General features: G+C 38.1%; 1 protein-coding gene across 5 annotated transcripts in view; it reads left to right on the forward strand.

Moving 5' to 3' along the window:
- The window catches only part of LOC135207875 (Krueppel-like factor 3), a 203039-nt gene that overhangs the window by 143125 nt on the left and 41028 nt on the right, over positions 1-18886 (forward strand). For 4 of the 5 annotated variants that reach the window (XM_064239772.1, XM_064239769.1, XM_064239771.1 and 1 more), the window contains exon 2: positions 10113-10168. The exons of the other annotated variant lie outside the window; for it this stretch is intronic. In XM_064239772.1, the coding sequence (XP_064095842.1) occupies positions 10139-10168 (30 nt within the window). In that variant the 5' untranslated portion in view covers positions 10113-10138. The remainder of the gene's footprint in view (positions 1-10112; positions 10169-18886) is intronic. 5 annotated transcript variants of the gene reach the window in all.

Consider the following 18886-nt stretch of genomic DNA (forward strand, 5'->3'; position numbering starts at 1 on the left):
TCTCTCTCTCTCTCTCTCTCTCTCTCTCTCTCTCTCTCTGAAGTGAATGCCCCAGTTTCATATACAGTAGGCCATTGACAAGCAAATCCTCACTCCAATGTGGGTAAAACCATACATAAGGTTTAAGTTTTTTTTGTGAATTTAATGTCCTAATTTCATATACAGTATTGTACGTCCCAATCTCATTTGAAGATAATGATCGATTTCACAAAACACTGAATCTTGCTTACGTTTGCTTTGGGGAACAATGAAGAATTATTACTATTACCGAGTTATGGAAGGCCTTTGCAATGCGGGGCCTTTGTATTATTAATTATAATTTCCAAACTTTGAGAAGGCGAAAGTTTCAAGAGGTTGGACAACTGGATAAGGGAGAGATTAGCGGAATCGGGTGTCTAAGTAGAAAGAACAGTGGTTGTCTTAAAAAATATATTTCTGCTGATACTATTGGTCCACCTAAATCGATGGGATGTATTCATCGTCTCCATTTGCTTATGTTGCCCTGTACAATAAAACCCATGGATTTTCCTTCTCATATATTTTACGTTACTGGTAAATAAGTCAGTAAGTCTTAACTATTTATCCCTACTGGAAATTTGTAAAGGTGATTTGGCATGCGGAATTTAATTTTGTTTATGGGAATCTTAGAATCGAGGCTATATCGTACAATGAAACCGGAAATTCCTTCCCAACTGCAAGGTAATCGTGTGTTTTTGCGCTTTTGAATTAGGCGGAAATTATTTCTCGATGCATCCATCAAAAGTCTTAAAACTCTGTACACTGAATCAATCCGCATTCGTACACAAGAACGTAAAATGTCACCATAACGAGAAAGTAATGAGGTAAGTTTGCGTGATTGGTAGCACAGACGGAAATTCCGGTCGCCTCTCTCTCTCTCTCTCTGTCTCTCTCTCTCTCTCTCTCTCAACTGCAGGGCCCCGTAGTGGTGGGTGCGCATCACATCTGGAAAACAGGAAAAGGATATCAAATTATGCTGGCTGTTGATTTTATGAATAGATGTTGGTTCGTGGTTCCGTCAAGTCTGCGAATGAGAAGGTATCATCTGTTTGGGGTTGATATTTTGACATGAGATAGACAAACAGGTTCTTAAGATTGCTGACATGAACCATTTGCATATTTACAACTGTATAAAGCAATGTGTACCACATCTGTCACGTCCACCAGAATTGAATTGCCTGTCACATTAGGTATTCCTCCTGCATTACCATAAAAATAATTACAGCAGAATAGGAACTTTTTCTTTTTTAAACTTTGTATCCCTTATCTTTTGCTGACTCGACTTATAATGTTTTTCGTTAACCGCGTATTTCAGATGATGTTGAAGTATGTATCCCATATCTTCAGCTGGAGAACAAATTTAGCTTTTCATAACGTAATTTTTATGGAAATTCATAGTGACATTTAATAATTTAACTTGACCTCGAATATTTGGTTTTCACCTACTTTTTCGAATTGATATTCTGTAGTCATCCATGCATTGCTCCTCTGGATATATGAGCACGGGTTGATTGAGTGAGACCCGTTTAACTTTTGAACCGAATGTCATCCTGACTTTCGAATTGGATTAACGGTGACGTGTCGTGACCGTAGATTTTTATAATGTTTACAGTATCGTAATACAGACTTCATCGTACATACATTAGTATTAGTAGTGATTCAGAATGAAGCCTGCATATCATGGCAGATGGCAGCATTGAGGGTAAGAAGGTTGAATCGGAAGTGCAGAGGGCATAGGGCTGCTTCTTTTGTTAAGTGTGGGAGGATGGTGATTACGGGAGCCATTTAGACAAGTGCAGTGGTATTGTGTGTTACGAAGGGGGTGGGACTGGATTGAGCTTCTAATGGCTACCCCGGGCATGCTTGATGATAAAGCAGGTGATGTGTATGACACTGATAATGGGACAATTTCATTGTGCTTGCGGAAGCAAGGGCTGTCGGAATGGTTTTTACTCAGAGCTACAATTGGTGTTTGGCGGTAAGTAGGCTTTAATAGAAAAACGATGTTACGGCCAAGTTATGATGGCAGTGCTCATCATATTAAGATGCTGGTCTCTAAAAAGGGGCATTACCTTGGCACCGAGTCACATCAAATGACGATTTTATGCGAAAATTCACGACGTTATCAATAAGAGAAAATTTGGCGTCATTTCTGTACGAATGCAGAGGAGGGCGGTTTTATTCGGTCTTGAAGAAATCGAAATTATAAAGTCAATTGGAGACAATTTAAACGGCAATTTGATGCATATTACGAGCCCAATCACTCCGATTTGAATCGCGATGATTTAGCGTGTGGGAATAAGCTCAAGGCGCCTGAAGGAGATCAATCGGAGTTAAACGGGGCGCTTCCTTCGCTAACAAGTTGGGTAAGGCGATAGTGTTGCCGATAACTGTGCATGCGCGGTTTCGCTCGAATCCTGGAACGGGCTGCCAACAGGTAATTCCTACCGGTGCATTATTTTTGGTGATTGTCGGTGAAGATTAGACGATTTGTGGGTGTCAGTATTGTATCCTTTTTTTTTTTTAATCCCCGTAGGCGGGTTGTGCCATCAGTGCACCTCACTTGGTACACTGTAGGCTTTAAGGTTCTTTGCAGCGTCCCCCCCCCCCCTCAGCTGCAGCGCCTTTCATTCCTTTTTATTGTACCTCCGTTCATATTATCTTTCTTCCATCATACTTCCCAACTGCGAGGGTTTCTCCTTGTTACGCCTTTCAAACCTTTTCGCTCTCTATTTCCCCTTCAGAGCTGAATGACCTCATAGATCCCAGCTCTTGGCCTTTGGCCTAAATTATTTATTACAATTCAGTTTATTTTGTGACTGAAATGAGCGAACCTGTCATCTATGTCACCGAATTTTAATAATAATGTTTATAATCGCGTGTGTAGGTACCCAGCATACATTGACTTCAGAATTTATTCACGGGTGAATGGTGTCTTTAAGGGAGATAAACTTTCTCCCGAATGCTCTTGTTCGAAAGTTTTAATGGAATTGTCATGCAGCAGCCAAGCCTCGTGCCTCGATCCTTCCCATCCTGTCCCAGGCAGATCCTGTTCCTTGAGACCTTGCCTGCATCCTTTGTGTAATGGAAATAAATCCTAGTTCGTCCCTTCGTCCTTCAGATGTGTGTGTGTGTTTTTTTAACACCAGTTGAGTGTTCAAATGAGATCGCGGTAGATAGTACTTACTATATGTGAATGGTTTTTATTGGTGGGTTTATATAATATAGTATATATATATATATATATATATATATATATATACATATACATATACATATATATACACGTATACATACATACATATTATACACACATATTTACCCCTATTGTTCAATATGTGTGGTGGTGATATAAAACAGATGAAATAAACAAAAACGGGCTCAATTTTGTCATTATTGAAAATCTGATATTTTCAATTTGTTGAAATCAGATGTGCCGGAGAGAGAGAGAGAGAGAGAGAGAGAGAGAGAGAGAGAGAGAGAGAGAGAGAGAGAGACGAGAGAGCGAGAGAGGAGAGGAAGAGAGAGAGAGAGAGAGAGGCCGGGCCTGCTTTCTTGGAATGCTTGTTTCTAGAATGTAGAGAATGTTTTTGTGATTGCAGACGATTGGAAAATTCTCACCACTGGGGCAATTGTATCATAATTTACTTTTACTTCGACCCACTTCACGAGGAGCGTGATTCACTCTCCTACTGAGTATCCCCTAGAGAAAATTGTGGATGCGCAGATAGCTTTTTTGCATTGGGCACAAGCACGTATGGGTATTCAGGTTCATATCGATACGTCAGCATATACGTAGGTATGGCGTATGTCTGCATAATTGTCGCTTTTATTCCACGTAACGGTACCGTTATGTTAAGCGTTGTTAGTATGCATGCCCGTGGGGAGACATTTGTATGAATATTCATGTTGACACATTTTGAAATGCGTAAGGATTCGTATAAACACACACTCGCTGTAGTATAATTTTACTAACATCATCTTTCATCCGTGATCAGTTGGGAAATGTTCTTGTTCCTCTGATTGATGCCAGTTTGTTCATTCAAACAAGAAAGAGTAATAACACTTCGAGTCCGCGATAAGTGGATAAGTATGTGTGTGCGCAGGCGCGTAAGTACGTATTTAAGGGCGTGGCACCTTTACCCCGAAAATGTCACATAATGTCACCAGATCGCAAAGGTAATTGAAAGTAGACTGACTGGCTGGCTGGCTGGCCGCCTCCTTTTGACTGACCAAATGCGGACGGTAGGTCCTCTGTTGTCATAGCTCCAGGCGGAGGCCATAGTATTCGCTCCCGGCTTTTGTTGGGGGGGGGGGGGGGTGAATGGAGCGGGATAGGGAGGGAGATGGAGGCAGTATTTGGTTAGTGGTTTGTATTCGAGAGATTTATCATGTTTGTTTAGGGTTCTTGAATACCAAAACCTTGTTGAATACGAGGCCGATTTTTGTACGTTTTCTTTTTTTCACAAAACATAAAATCATAATTTTCGTAAGTTTCTCCTCGTACTACATATAATTTGAGTTTTACAAAAATATCTGTTATGAGCAATATGCTTTTTTTCTTCGCCCTTTTGCGCTATGAATTGTATAAAATAAATCGGTTACAGAATGCAAATTACAGTAGTTTAAATTTAAACTCCTGACGGGGGCTTGAACTACCATACAATTCAAAATGTGAGCACAGTACTTAATAGATGTTATTACTTACGTGTACGTCGGGTTAAGTAGCTGATGTGCATATGTGAACTCTTAAGTAGATTTTGTCACTTAACTTACTCAGTGGTACGTTTGGCGGGTAAATGGTCTTGATGTCAATTGCTTGTATGCTGAAGAGTTTATAAGTAGATATTCGTCAATTGCAAATGTCTCATACGCGCGATTGTATAAATACACACACATTATATATATATATATATATATATATATATATATATATATATATATATATATATATACATATATATATATATATATAAATATATATATACATACTACATACATACATACATACACTCTGATATACAGGCTTTATGCATATTGTCAGAAGGCAGAACAATGGAGTTGTCCTTTTACACACACACACACATACACAGACCAGTTTCACGAAATTAGAAAGGTCACAGATCAAGAAGATAAGTATGCCGGAGTTTGGTGAAGGTCGGGATTGAAGCGTTTTTATTTGGTTCGATTCAAAGAGAGCGTTGTCGGTTGATTGATTGGTTGTGTGTGTGTGTGTGTGTGTGTGTGTGTGTGTGTGTGTGTAAACAACCCTGACAGAAACTAAGAGTGGGCTGTGGACGAGTTTTTTTCTGAAATTGAAATTTGTTTTGAAATACCTTAAAAGTTTTGCTTCATTTGTACGTAGGCATACGTATGTATAAATGTAGTTTTTTTTTTTTTTAGATTAAATGTTCATTCTGGTGAAGGCATTTTTTTTTAGTTTATTACCGAATTTAGTTAACTATGTGATGGCAGAAACCAATATATATATATTTTTTTACATTTTTATTTACTTGTCTTGTTTGCTTGGGGGGAAACTTGGATTTTATATGTAGATCAAACACTTTAGTGGAATATATATTGCTAGATTTCATTTCCAATTCTTTAGAATAAACCTTGTTTAAAAGGAATGCTTCATTTCGATGCTAATTTACATGGTGACTTTTCACTCAAGTTATCGCTCTCAAATCATAAACATTTATGGTATGCAATAATTATATAACGGGCGTTAGTATTCTTCAGGTTTTATCCAATATCATGCACGTCTGGTAATGAGAAGTCTTAGAATTCATAGCTTTTGGGAACTGGACGCCCTTGCGTACTGAACAGAATTTATTATTTTAGTTCTTTGAAACGATCATTGCAATGCAAGGATTAATGTAGACACGGAACAAGAGGCTTTAGAAATATGCATTAGTATTTCTGTACCAAAGTTCCTTTCTAGAATATTTGATTACAAGGGTAGAGTCATGTAATGTTCCAAAGTCACTTCTTGTTAGAGAAAGGCAGCTTTCCTCCGGTCGGAGATAGAGAAACTTTTACTGTGTACTGATCATTACCCAAAAAAGGGAGACATCTCTTAAGGAACCTTTGCACGTAATAGCGACGCGGCTCCTGATTTTGAATCATGTCATCTCTTATCAAGGGCCCGAGTCAAAACATAACTGGTCCATTGTATTGTCACTTTGTGTTGGTGCTGCATAATTTAGGTACTCCGAACAGTCTCTTGAGCTATTAGTCGGACTGCCCTGAGCAGGGGTATTTTTGGAAAGAGCTGTCTGTTAGATAGAATTATTCTATTCGCTCGGCTTTGATTTCTCCCCTCCTATTTTCATCATGCTGGCATTTGTTTTCTGAAAAATAAGCTTGGAAGTTTATTATTAGTATTGATGTACTCAGTTGGTTGTGCGTGGACTGAGCTCAAACCTCGCTCGTGGCTCTATAGATTTTAACTGTCAGAATAAAACATTATCGTACATAGTTTCTACGTGGCAAGTCATCAGTAGCCAACGCCTGGTTCTCCCTGGTCCTAGCTTGGGTGGGGATGGGGCTTAGTAGGTGTTTATCATATGTATGTAAGTTCCATGCTGGACGAGTGGTTTTAACGCTCGGCTGCCAATCCGGTGGTCCGAGGTTCGATTCCCGGCTCGGCCAACGCGGAATCAGAGGAATTTACTTCTGGTGATGATAATTCTTTTCTCGATATAGTGTGGTTCGGATCCCACAATAAGCTGTAGGTCCCGTTGCTAGGTGACCAATTGGTTCGTAGCCACGTAAAAATATCTAATCCTTCTGGCCAGCCATAGCAGGGTATTAATTAGCTCAGTGGTCTGGTAAAACTAAGATATGCTTAACTTATCATATGTATGTATGTTTGGTCTTCAGGACATTGTGCAACAGTGCAGTGATATGCCCCTTGCCCATGCTTTTAAGCTTTTAATAATAGTTTTATCACCAACGGAAACGGTAGGTAAGTTTATAATAATGAGATACTCCCCTACTAAGGCAGCCGAAATGATTAAGTTCAATTCTGACAAGATGAATTAAAATCTTAACCTAGATATTTCTAATATGATGGTTGGGTTGGAGGCTGTAAGTAGGAAAATATATACCAAATCTTATACTACACTTATTTGAACATTTACGGCGAAATAACGTAGTATAACTGGAGTATTTGAATCTTCCCCTCTAACCTAATAACACGGATATTTTTTTCTTCCTGTTTCTTATATAATACTTAAAAGGCTTTACTTTGAAAATACTGATGGCCATTCAGTCGTAGATCTTAGTACTTCTCGTAGCAGTAGTTTAGTGAACCACTGAGTTGGAAACGCCTTAATAGATTGTCTCTGAATTTCTGTAACCAGTACTTTGTATTGCTTGCACTGTTTGGGTTGATCGTTGTCCTCACAAGTAGCAAAAGAGAAACGAAACACAGATTTGAGGCTTCTTTCATGGGAAAATGAAAAACAAAGGAAAAGCTCCTTTTAAATGTTTTGAGATGGAAACCGATAAAGGAAATTTGAAAAACTAAAAGAGATAAATAAATAAAAAAAAACTTCGAGGCTTATGAAATAGGAAAGAAAATTATGAATGGAACTCTCATTAAAGGAAAATTGTAAACTCACTCTTTTGTCACCTTGTAATTACTATCACCTGCACTGGAGGGAGAAGTAGCCCGGTGCTTAAATCGAATTCACCCGGTGAACCAAAGCGGATTAATTCGGCCATTTGATTCAATGTGATTAGAAACTCGAAAACAAGAACAGTTGGAGGTCGAGGGAATTCGCCGGAGATTGATACGATGGCGAAAACAAAAGCAGCTGGAAGTACGAAAATTTGTCAGAGATTTATACGAGGCTAAAGCATGATTTTGTTTATAATGGCCCCCGCAATTAAGCGCCTGTATTAATCACCGGGTAAATTGATCGAGAAGCTTAGTGTTTAATGGCCGCGTAATTAACTTCCTTAATAAAGTGGCCGAGGAACTTGCCACTGATTATTTGTTAGAAACTGGACTGCAGAGAGGAAGTAGGTCACGTCTTGCACGTGTCCGCTTGCGTTCAAAGGAAATTCTGTAGTCCGTGTGCGTCTTTTAATGCTTGTTTAGTTATGCATCATCCATACATGTTATCTTTGGTGATAGTGGTTAATTTAGTTACGTCTGCCTATTTGCATACCGTGAAGTATATCTTGTATCTGTGTATACCATAATCTTTTCTATATATATATATATATATATATATATATATATATATATATATATATATATATATATATATACCATAATCTTAATGTATCTCTTGAGTTTTCTTGGTTTTCATATATGATCCACACCAAATATCTTTATTTGCATTTAGTCTTTACGTATGAAATAATCCTCCCTGGCTCTTATGGCCAGAACATGTAAATATAACTCGTGTAAATGATGGTTTTTACTTAACTGCTCATTATTTACCACCTGTAGCCCAATACTCCCACACGGTTTGTAGGGAAGATGTGTAGTGTATGATATGCATAAAAACGAAGTGTCATTCATTTCTGGCTAGATTGAACGGCGTTTATTCATGTCAAGAAAAGGCCTCATTCATAATAATAATAATAATAATAATAATAATAATAATAATAATCCAAACAAAAACTTCTTTCATTTTTCTTCCGAAGATTGTAAAAGAAACCCACAAAATCACCGTGTAACGTGTTTACTTCTTAGTAAATTAAATGTAAAGACTTAGAAATAAACAAGTTACACAGTGATTTTGTGGGTTTCTTTTTTAATAATAGTAATAATAATAATAATAATACTAATTCTATAAATGAAATAAATACTCAGTCCTGTCGAACACTTTTATCAAAGAGGAAGTTGGAGATCGCTGATAGTGACCGACTAGCTATGGACAGAATAGCTTGAAGGAAAGAGCATTTTATATAGTAGTGAACTGGCAATTGCTATGTTCCCTGTTGCGGATTAACTGCCTTTTTTATTATTTTTTTTTCCAACAAGCCGGATGTAGGATAGATCTTGCGGTCTCAACATCGCTTCTTCACTTTGGTGCCGTCCTTGGCAACCGCAAGTGGATTCTCTCTCTCTCTCTCTCTCTCTCTCTCTCTCTCTCTCTCTCTCTCTCTCTCTCTCTCTCAGGATTGACCTTGATCATACTGGCGTTTCATGGTTATATTTTTTATCGACTATGTTGTTCCTGAGAACTGTTTAATACTGAGTCACTTACTGTTTTATTATTATTATTCAGGATGTAACGATAATAGGTCTTGTTTTGTTTTGAGAGGAGAGAGAGAGAGAGAGAGAGAGAGAGAGAGAGAGAGAGAGAGAGATTTTGAACTTACGGCGTCTATGCTTACAGTACTGTACATTAGTATTCGAAACATGAACCGTATCCACCTATTCCAGCATTTCTCTTCGCAAAAGGCTGAAGTTGGTCTTACAGGTGTATAAATAAAAACATATTTATGTTACATGTGCGTCTATCGGCAGGTGAACTTCAGCAGCAATGTGTCTTGAATATCAGCAGTACATCCTATCTTGCTTTTGTTCATAACTAGTTCTCATGAAGCCCTTTAAAAAAATAAATGAATAAATGCCGGTGAAACGTGGCTATTATATGCCGTAGAGTTCTGCATCAGTTGTTTCCTGTATAAGGATAGGCGTCTCGATGAGTTTTCTTAATTCTTGTTGCTGCTGCAACTTTACCTCAGGTTTTAGTGAATGGAAGTCCATTCTTCTTGAAAATATGAATATAAAAATTACCCATTTTCTTTCAATGATTTCTGATAGGAAGCACTAAAGTGGCCCGTTGTGTGTAACTACGAGGTAAATGTTCCATTTTCTTTTCCATTTCTGCTCATTAATTGCTATTTGTCTTTGTTAACATGCTAATTATATCCCATTTTCCTTAATTCAACATACGGTAATTTTTTTAATCATGCCATACAAGTTCATATAATTTAGAATTTAAATGTTTGTGTGTGTGTGTGCATTTTAGAAATTCATAATGGCATATTAATGATTTTATTATAAAGTAAAACACGATTCTTTGGTATCGCCATATTAACGTTTTATTTTCCCTTTTTTCCAGGTAATTGGACGCATCTTAACTGCCTAATGAAGTTTCCAGGCCCCTTTTTTGAAATGGTAAGAAATGAGGAGTTTCTAGTTGAAATTTGCATTGAAATTACCATTAGACTGCCAGCCAGTGGTTAGTCTCCAAATGGAATATATATGGGTGTTTGTTCAGTCCTTTCTGAGAAACCTCTTTACCGTTTGTGCTCGTTTGTAGCGTTCCTTTTTTCCCCCTCACAGGATTCACTCCATCATCATTTCGTCCCAGAATATGACTTTATATAAAAGAGGGAGGAGTGATTTCCTTAATAAGCTTTCGTTTTGCTATTCATATAGGTAAAAATTATATGTATATTTTCGCAGTATATTCCCCTTTTTCCCGGTAGCTTGATAGGACACTTTCTCAGAAGGCAATAGTGGTTTCTTGTCATTTGATCATCACGAAAATGAAGGGATTTGGTGCTTTGACCGCCAATGAAACGAGTGAACTGCCTCTTGAGAGGCCAGGTTTTAAAATCTAGGAGAACGGAGGGACGAAGGAAATTCCAGAGTTTATTACAAGAGGTCCTCTATAAGGTCTCGGTTTCTAGCACCTTTATATTTATCATTCTATACTAAGCCTTCGTATAGTAGGATGGGTATTGCCGTTAGTGCACCTCACGCACGGTGCACCGTAGGCATTACTTGAAAGTTCTTTACAAGGTCCCTTCGGCTCCTAGCTGCAGCCCCTTTCATCTCCTCTTACTGTACCTCCTATCATATTCTTCCTTCCATCTTACTTTCCACCGACTTTTAACAATTGTTTCTTAGTGCAACTGATTTGAGGTTTTCCTCCTGTTACACCTTTGTAACTTGTCGTCGTGATTTGCCAGTGACGAGTGACCTGTCGGCAGGAAAGGCGACACCGGACGGAGAAAGAGGTGCAGAGTTTCTCGGAAACAATCGCTGGCGTCGGATGATTATCTCTGCCATTTTTATCTCTGTCTTTTCCTGCGGACGAAGGCATTTTGTGCTGCCTGCCGCTGTGTTTTAAAGGATAGGGCGGGTCTCTCTCTCTCTCTCTCTCTCTCTCTCTCTCTCTCTCTCTCTTCCTCTCGAAATGGCGACAATTTCCCCCAAATATAAACGATCTCTTCTTTTCTCTCTCTCTCTCTCTCCGAATGGATAACTTCCGAATGTACGATCTCTCTCTCTCTCTCTCTCTCTCTCTCTCTCTCCCCGAACGGATAACTTCCAAATATGCGATATCTCTCTCTCCGAATGGATAACTTCCAAATATGCGATCTCTCCTCTCTCTCTCTCTCTCTCTCTCTCCGAATGGACAATTTCCAAATATACGATCTCTCTCTCTCTCTCTCTCCCCGAATGGATAACTTCCGAATGTACGATCTCTCTCTCTCTCTCTCTCTCTCTCTTCTCTCTCTCTCGCTCTCTCTCTCTCTCTCTCTCTCTCTCTCCCCGAATTTGGCAATTTAAACAAAATCCACGATCATGCTTTGAATGTCCTTTCTTTTCACGCCGGCTGGGTAGTACAAGTGGTAGCGTGATTATTGTCCGAATCTGAGCAGTGAAATATGTAGTACGTGGTTGTTAGCCATTTGTTGTAGGTCGTAGAGTAAAAATAAAAAAATAAAAATAAAAAGTGACCAGTACTCCTGCAATTGTATAGTATACGTCATATAATTACAAACGGGACTACCAAGAAGGTTAATCTGCACCCACCAGTGCAAGAGAGTCCATAAGTTATTCTCTTTAATTCATAAAAAGCTCTCGTTTCGTTATGGTGTCCGAAGCCCTCGCTCTAATGAATGAACGACCTAACGATGATGGATTTTGTAATGTCTTAGATTAAATCAAATTAGCAATTGAATATTCAGTCTCTACAGGTGTCCAATGACAAGTCGCTCTCTGCTCTTGAACTAGTTTTTATAACTAGAAATACGAGTTTTTTTTTCTTATAGTCTCCTCCCTCTCTCTCTCTCTCTCTCTCTCTCTCTCTCTCTCTCTCTCTCTCTCTCTCTCTCTCTATATTGTGATGTATCATCCTCCTGCGTTGAGCAATTATCTGTTATTAGTCATTGTTTTCTCTCTCTCTCTCTCTCTCTCTCCTCTCTCTCTCTCTCTCTCTCTCTCATCCTGAGTTTATTAAGTACTTTTAATTAGTCATTGCTTTAGATTTTTTTTTATTCAAACGCGTTAACATATTATGAATACTGGATGCCTTGCTCTAAACCGATAATCTGAGTTAACGTGAAAATATGTGCACTCTCACTGTCGAGGTATTTGAGCGTCTTCGTAATTCGAAGACTGACGGACAGATCTGCCTATTGTCATTTTTAAAATTCTTATATATATATATATATATATATATATATATATATATATATATATATATATATATATATATATATATATATATATATATATATATTAAAAGGGTTGGCGGTTGGCTTGTCTCTGAAAAGAGTGAATATTGCAGCAGTTAGGGAATTAATAGAAAGTAATTAATATTACAGCAATCAGGAAATTAATAGAAAGAAAGAAATAACTAAGTCAAAATGTCGGCCTGTTGGGGTTTGGGGGATTGGGCCGTCAGCGCACCTCATGCGGTGCACTGTAGGAATTACTTTAGGTTATTTGCAGCGTCTCGGCCGCCCCTAGCTGCAACCCCTTTCGTTCCTATTATTGTACCTCCATTTATCTTCTGTTTCCTCGATCTTACTTTCCACCCTCTCCTGACAATTTATTCATGGTGCAACTGCAAACTTTTCCTCTTATTACACCTTTCAGTCCCTTTTACTGTCAGTTTCCGTTTTAGCGCCGAATAACCTCATAAATCACAGCGCTTAGCCTTTGGCCTAAATTGTATAGATTATATTCCAAGTCAAAATGTTAAGTGCTGAATTTGCTGAAGAACAGTAAAAATTAAGGATGCGTCGAGATTATAAGTGAAGTTGGTTGTTTTTCCACTGTGGGTTTTGTCTTCCAGCCTTTATTTTCAAACTCAGTGAGGAATGAAAATGTATTTATTTGGAATGAAAAAATATTCATTTACATGCTAACTATTTCCATGTATTTATGACGGCTGTGTGTGCGTATTCACGGTCGTTAAGTATCGCTTTGTTGACACACCTTTATGTACACTATACATAAATTTTATATAATAGGCTTAAAATCTGTGGTGGTGTTTTGGCCATTCATATTAACGGTTCATTGAACATCGGTGTACATACTGAAGTTCCTAGATATATCGTTGACGTCTACTGAATAAGCATTATCACCAATACAACTACAAGTGAATAGAATTATTGTCAGGTTGGTGATAAGCAGACACAAAAATAGCGTCAAACGCGGTTCTCTCTCTCTCTCTCTCTCTCTCTCTCTCTCTCTCTCTCTCTCTCTCTCTCTCTCTCTCTCTCTATTGTATTTAAAGTGCATTATAAAGTGTTCCACTACGTCTTGGTATGTTGCTTCAAATTTTGCCTTCGTATAGATTTTTTATTTTAAATAGGTCATTACAACATTGCTGAATTGCTTACCTTAAGAATATTTAGTGTATTTTTAAGTGTAAGTTCATCTCCTTCAGCAGATTCAAATTAACTGATTTAAATAGTTTTGAGTATTAACACGTTTGTTCTTCCAGTTGTTTGGTACAGTTGAGAAACAGGGCATTATGACCAACACTGCAATCGTTCACCCTGTAATTAGGATGACATTGTACCCAGGGGTAAGGATGAATCATCCGATTGGGGAACTACGCTTCTTTTTTATATATATACACCATCAGAAAAGCAGGGATGTGGGATGAAAGCTCGAAAACTTTTTGTTTTTGTTTTTTATTTATTTATTTTTTTTGCTTCGATTTATAGGAAACTAAATTGCCATGCTTGTTTGTTTTCTTCAGAAAGTAACGGTTTTGCAGTCGCGTGATTGTTTTCGTTGACTTCTTCAAGGGGCACCTTCAAGATTTATCTTATTTGCTTATCCATTTGTGAGACTTCGGGTGCTTGCTTTAGGTCCTGGTATATAACCGTTTGGTAATTTGGCTTTTTGTTACATTTCAGTTCTTTCAAATGCAATTATTCGGGGTTCATTTTTTTTCTAAGATTATATATCGGAGTAAAGAACCATCATTTTTTTTTTATTATAGGAACAAGGTACATAGGATTATTTCTTTTATCAAGTACATAGGATTTTTTTCATCGTGGTACATAGGATTTTTTTATCTTGGTACATAGGATTTATTTTTTTATCTTGGTACATAGGATTTTTTTTATCAAGGTATATACATATGATTTTCTTTATCAGGGTACAAAGGATTTCTTTAAGCAAGGTACCTAAGATTTTTTTTTATAAAGGTTTTCTATCAATGTTAAATATATTTTTGTCATGACGGCAAGTCTGAGAGAACTGCAAAGAATTGACAACCTGTATAAATCTGTAGCCATTAAAATTAATCAAATAACTCTCCACGGCTAACATTAGTTGTTAATTCCTTGACTCTCACTGGCATGAAACTTTTATCCAGGGTGAATCATCGGGCAGGTATGCAATTATCATACCTGTCTTGTATAGCTTGGCCTGTATTATGTTTGAAATCGGAACGTGCATTGTTCAGTGTACTCCTTCATCTGTTTGTTGATTTCTCCTTACTCTAGTTCGGCTTCATGAATATAATGCATGTATTTATTTGGAAATCTTAAGTATCCCCTTTCTCATTAAAGTTATCAGTGAATCGCTGATAATTCAAAGGAATTCGCTCTCCGAATAAATCTTGCGATTTACTGTATATCATGAACTGAATCATCTTGGAACGAGTTTTGATGCTCGAGATATTGTGGCTTTGCTTTGAATTTCTGACACTTTAATATTAGCTTAATTGTTCGGTGTGCGATCTTTAGGAAATTTGTCGTTTTTACTTTATACTCTTTCGTAGTTTATTACTTAATTTTACTATTTTCTCACATATTTTATTATTTGAATTTTGTAGTAAAAACTTTTATTCAGCTTTTTTTTTTTAATAAATGGGACAGGGTTAAAATACAATTAAGAGTATTTCAGGAAGTTTTTCAGCGTTTTAAGTACAGCTTAAGCCGTTTCGATCATTATCTCTCTCTCTCTCTCTCTCTCTCTCTCTCTCTCGAAGACCTTGGAATTAGTGAAAACTTTGGGTTTAATTGATCTGAAAGTTAGTGCCTCGGATGTATTAATAAAGGACATCCGAAAATATCCCTAAGTAATGTGGTCGTTGCCTGAACCGTATAAGAAGAGCACATGTTAGGGGGAGGCGGGGGGGCGGCGGGGGGGGGGGGGGTTGAAAAACGAAATGTAGCCTTCAGTGAATTTTGCCGTAATGACCCAAGATTCCCTATGCGAACGCTAATTACGATTATCGTTCTCGGTCCACGGTTGTCATACTCATACCGTCATTATCGTAGGTGGACGGTAATTATCTTACGTGGACAGAAATAATGGCCGTACTTCTGTACCGATTATCGTCTCACTGGCAGGCGTGTCCCCGTCCCATGATTTTCTTTATTGTAGTTTCTTTTATTTTATTTTTTAACAGGGAGAGACGATGCCTGATGTTTAAGGGGAAGCCTCTGCGTCGAATATATCGAGAGCTGGAAAAGTTATAAAAAGAGAAGTTTTCCCCGCTTTTATTTTTGTATTTTCCTTATATTTTTGGAGGGACTGATGGGGCCTGATGTTTAGATCAAGATCTACGCACTTCTCTCTTTATACATTGGTTTAGATAGGAAGCAGCCCGTGCGTATATATATATAGGAAATAATCGAGACCTGGCAGACTGCAGTTTCCCCCGCATTTATTAGAAATGGCTTCATAAATACGCAGTATACCAGCCATAAATGGACTGGGATGTGCAGATCACTCCCCCCTCCCCCCCTAGGAATCCTGAACGTGTCTGGTTTTAACGAGTGATTTTTGGGGTCTCGGAATGGGAGCTATTACGCCTCGGTGTTTGTATCAGTCACGTCAACGGTTAACGATCTCGTTTCAAGTCGCTAAATATCCACCGTCGACGCGCTAATGATTCCTCGCGAATATCTTCATGACACATCAAATCCCAGAAGGAACGCTGAACGTCACTCTCTGGGGATGGGGGCGAGGGCGAGGCCTCCAAGGGCGAGGTAGGCTTTAGGGAGGGGCGGGTAGGGGGGGGGGGGGGAGATGCCGCTTGCCCTGATGGCAAATGAGAGAAAAGATGGGGATGGGAAAATAGGCGCTGTGCTCTCCCTTTTCCATTCACTAACTTCATCTTTACACTCCACTCATACTTTTTCTTCATTTCACTCCTCTCTTTACTTTCCCTCTTTCTTTCTTCATTCCATTCCTCTCTTTACTCCCCTTTCTTTCTTTCTTCATTCCACTCCTCTCCTTACTCCCTTTTACTCCCTTTTCTTTCTTTCTTCATTCCACTTCCCTCTTTATTCCCATTCTTTCTTTCTTCATTCCACTCCTCTCTTTACTCCCCTTCTTTCTTTCGTTCTTTCTTCATTCCACTCCTCTCTTTACTCCCTTTCTTTCTTCATTCCACTCCTCTCTTTACTCCCTTTCTTTCTTCATTCCACTCCTCTTATTTACTACTCTTTTTCTCATTAGGGGCTCCTCTCTTTTTTTCATTCCCTTTCTTTCTTCATTTCCAACTCTCTCTTTACGCCCCTTTCCTTCTTCCACTCCTCTCTTTACGCCCCTTTCTTTACTTCATTCCACCTCCTCTTTACTCCTTTCTTATCCTTCTTCCCACCTCCTTCTTTTACTCCCTTTCTTTCTTCATTCCACTCCTCTCTTCATTCCCTTTCTTTCTTCATTCCGCTCCTCCCTTTACTCCCCTTCTTTCTTTCTTCATTCCACTTTTCCCTTTACTCCCCTTCTTTCTTTCTTCATCCCACTTCCCTATGCACTACTACCATCTTCCAATTCCACACAGCCTCACTCTCCACCCAATTATTCCTCTTCATTCCACACCCTCCCCTTCCTCTAACAGAGAACAAGGGTTACATTGTGCCATGCTTTTATTTTCTTCATAGATCCACACACCACACACCCCCCCCCCCTAATAATTTTATGCGCCCTTCATTCCACTCCACTGCGTTTTCCACTTGCTTTCCATTTGAATGAAGCTTCCTGAATGTTGTCTTTCTTTATTAATATAATATTGATAACTTGGCGATCTAAGTTAGAGGTCTGTATCTTTTGTAAATAGCGACTCGTTTAATCCATCATTATTTCTTGTGTGATACAAAAGATTCTCTTAGCGGTTCCTGCGTTGGCACTTGTAATTTCAAGTTCCCTTGTACCATACATAACTGTTGATAACCATTGTTTCTATGGATTTTCGGATATCTGGGTTATAAAGTTAACCATTAAAGCCATTAGGCAAGATTTAACTGGAAAGACTGATATGGAATATCAGTTATATATAGTCAGTAAAATTCTCTTAATTATATTCTCGTAACAATGTTTATCAAGTCAGTGAAAACAATTACCCGTTTTCTGAGGTCAACCTCATAAAAGAAGATAAGGTTACCACGCCCACTGCCATTTAAGAGATAACGCCTTATTTTAATCTGTTCACTCATTTCCGGACTTTTCAAAAGTAGGTTAATTATGCCTACAAGGATATTGGCCAACTTTTTTTTGTGAACAGAATTGAATGCGCTGCGACATTCGTAACATATTTAATATTTGGGTAAAATTGTTACAAGGTTAAATGTCATTGTGGCATTGTGTTTGTACACTAAGCGGAGTGCTCTGCCAGATTGACACGGTTTAGTGTTTTCCTGAAAATGGGAACCACATTGGATTTCATTTTTTATTATATATTGAAAAATGTTTAGACTAACTTTCACACATTGAACGAAGATAGTGATATTTTCACACATCTAGTTTAACGTCTAGCTTAATGTTTGAATTTCAAGATTATCCAGTTAAGATCCCAGAAGTAATGCTCACTCCATCCTCGCAGAATCTGGGAATAGTTTATCAATTTATTGTTTTGCCTAAAGAGGGATGCTACTGGCAGAAGTAAAACTTCGATCTTTTTTTAGCAGTGGATGATGGTTTTTTCGTGTTCTCATTTAATTATGGGATTTTTTTTTTAGAGTTCTTAATTAAATTATGTTGGTAAAGTTTTCTGAACTTTCCAGGTAATTTGTGTTAGAAGATTTTTTTCGATTTGTCAATCTTATCTTTGGGGAAGTTGATCATTTTTGTTTTAATTTAGCTGTAAGGGTTAACATTTTTCTATTGAAAAATGAATTGCGTTGCCTAACATTTTCTAACATTTTTATAATGAAAGATGAATTGCGTTGTCTTAACATTTTTAGCATTTTTCCAATGAAAGACTAATTACGTTGCCTAACATTTTCTAGCATTTTTCCAATGAAAGATAAATTGCGCTGCCTAACATTTTCTAGCATTTTTCCAATGAAAGATGAATTGCATTGCCGCATTTTTCCAATGAAAGATGAATTGCATTGCCGCATTTTTCCAATGAAAGATGAATTGCATTGCCGCATTTTCAATGAAAGATGAATTGCATTGCCGTACATTTTCTAGCATTTTTCCAATGAAAGAGTTCCTCGTTGGTCGAGTGGTTTTCGCGCTCGGCTACCAATCCGGTGATCCGAAGCAGGACGATTCTCGGCTCGGCCAACGGGGAATCAGAGGAATTTATTTCTGATGACCGAAATTCATTTATCGATATAATGTGGTTCGGATCCCACAATAAACAGTAGGTCCCGTTTCTAGGTGACCATTTGGTTC

This window comes from Macrobrachium nipponense, chromosome 34, assembly GCF_015104395.2.
Source record: "Macrobrachium nipponense isolate FS-2020 chromosome 34, ASM1510439v2, whole genome shotgun sequence".
NCBI lineage: Eukaryota > Metazoa > Arthropoda > Malacostraca > Decapoda > Palaemonidae > Macrobrachium > Macrobrachium nipponense.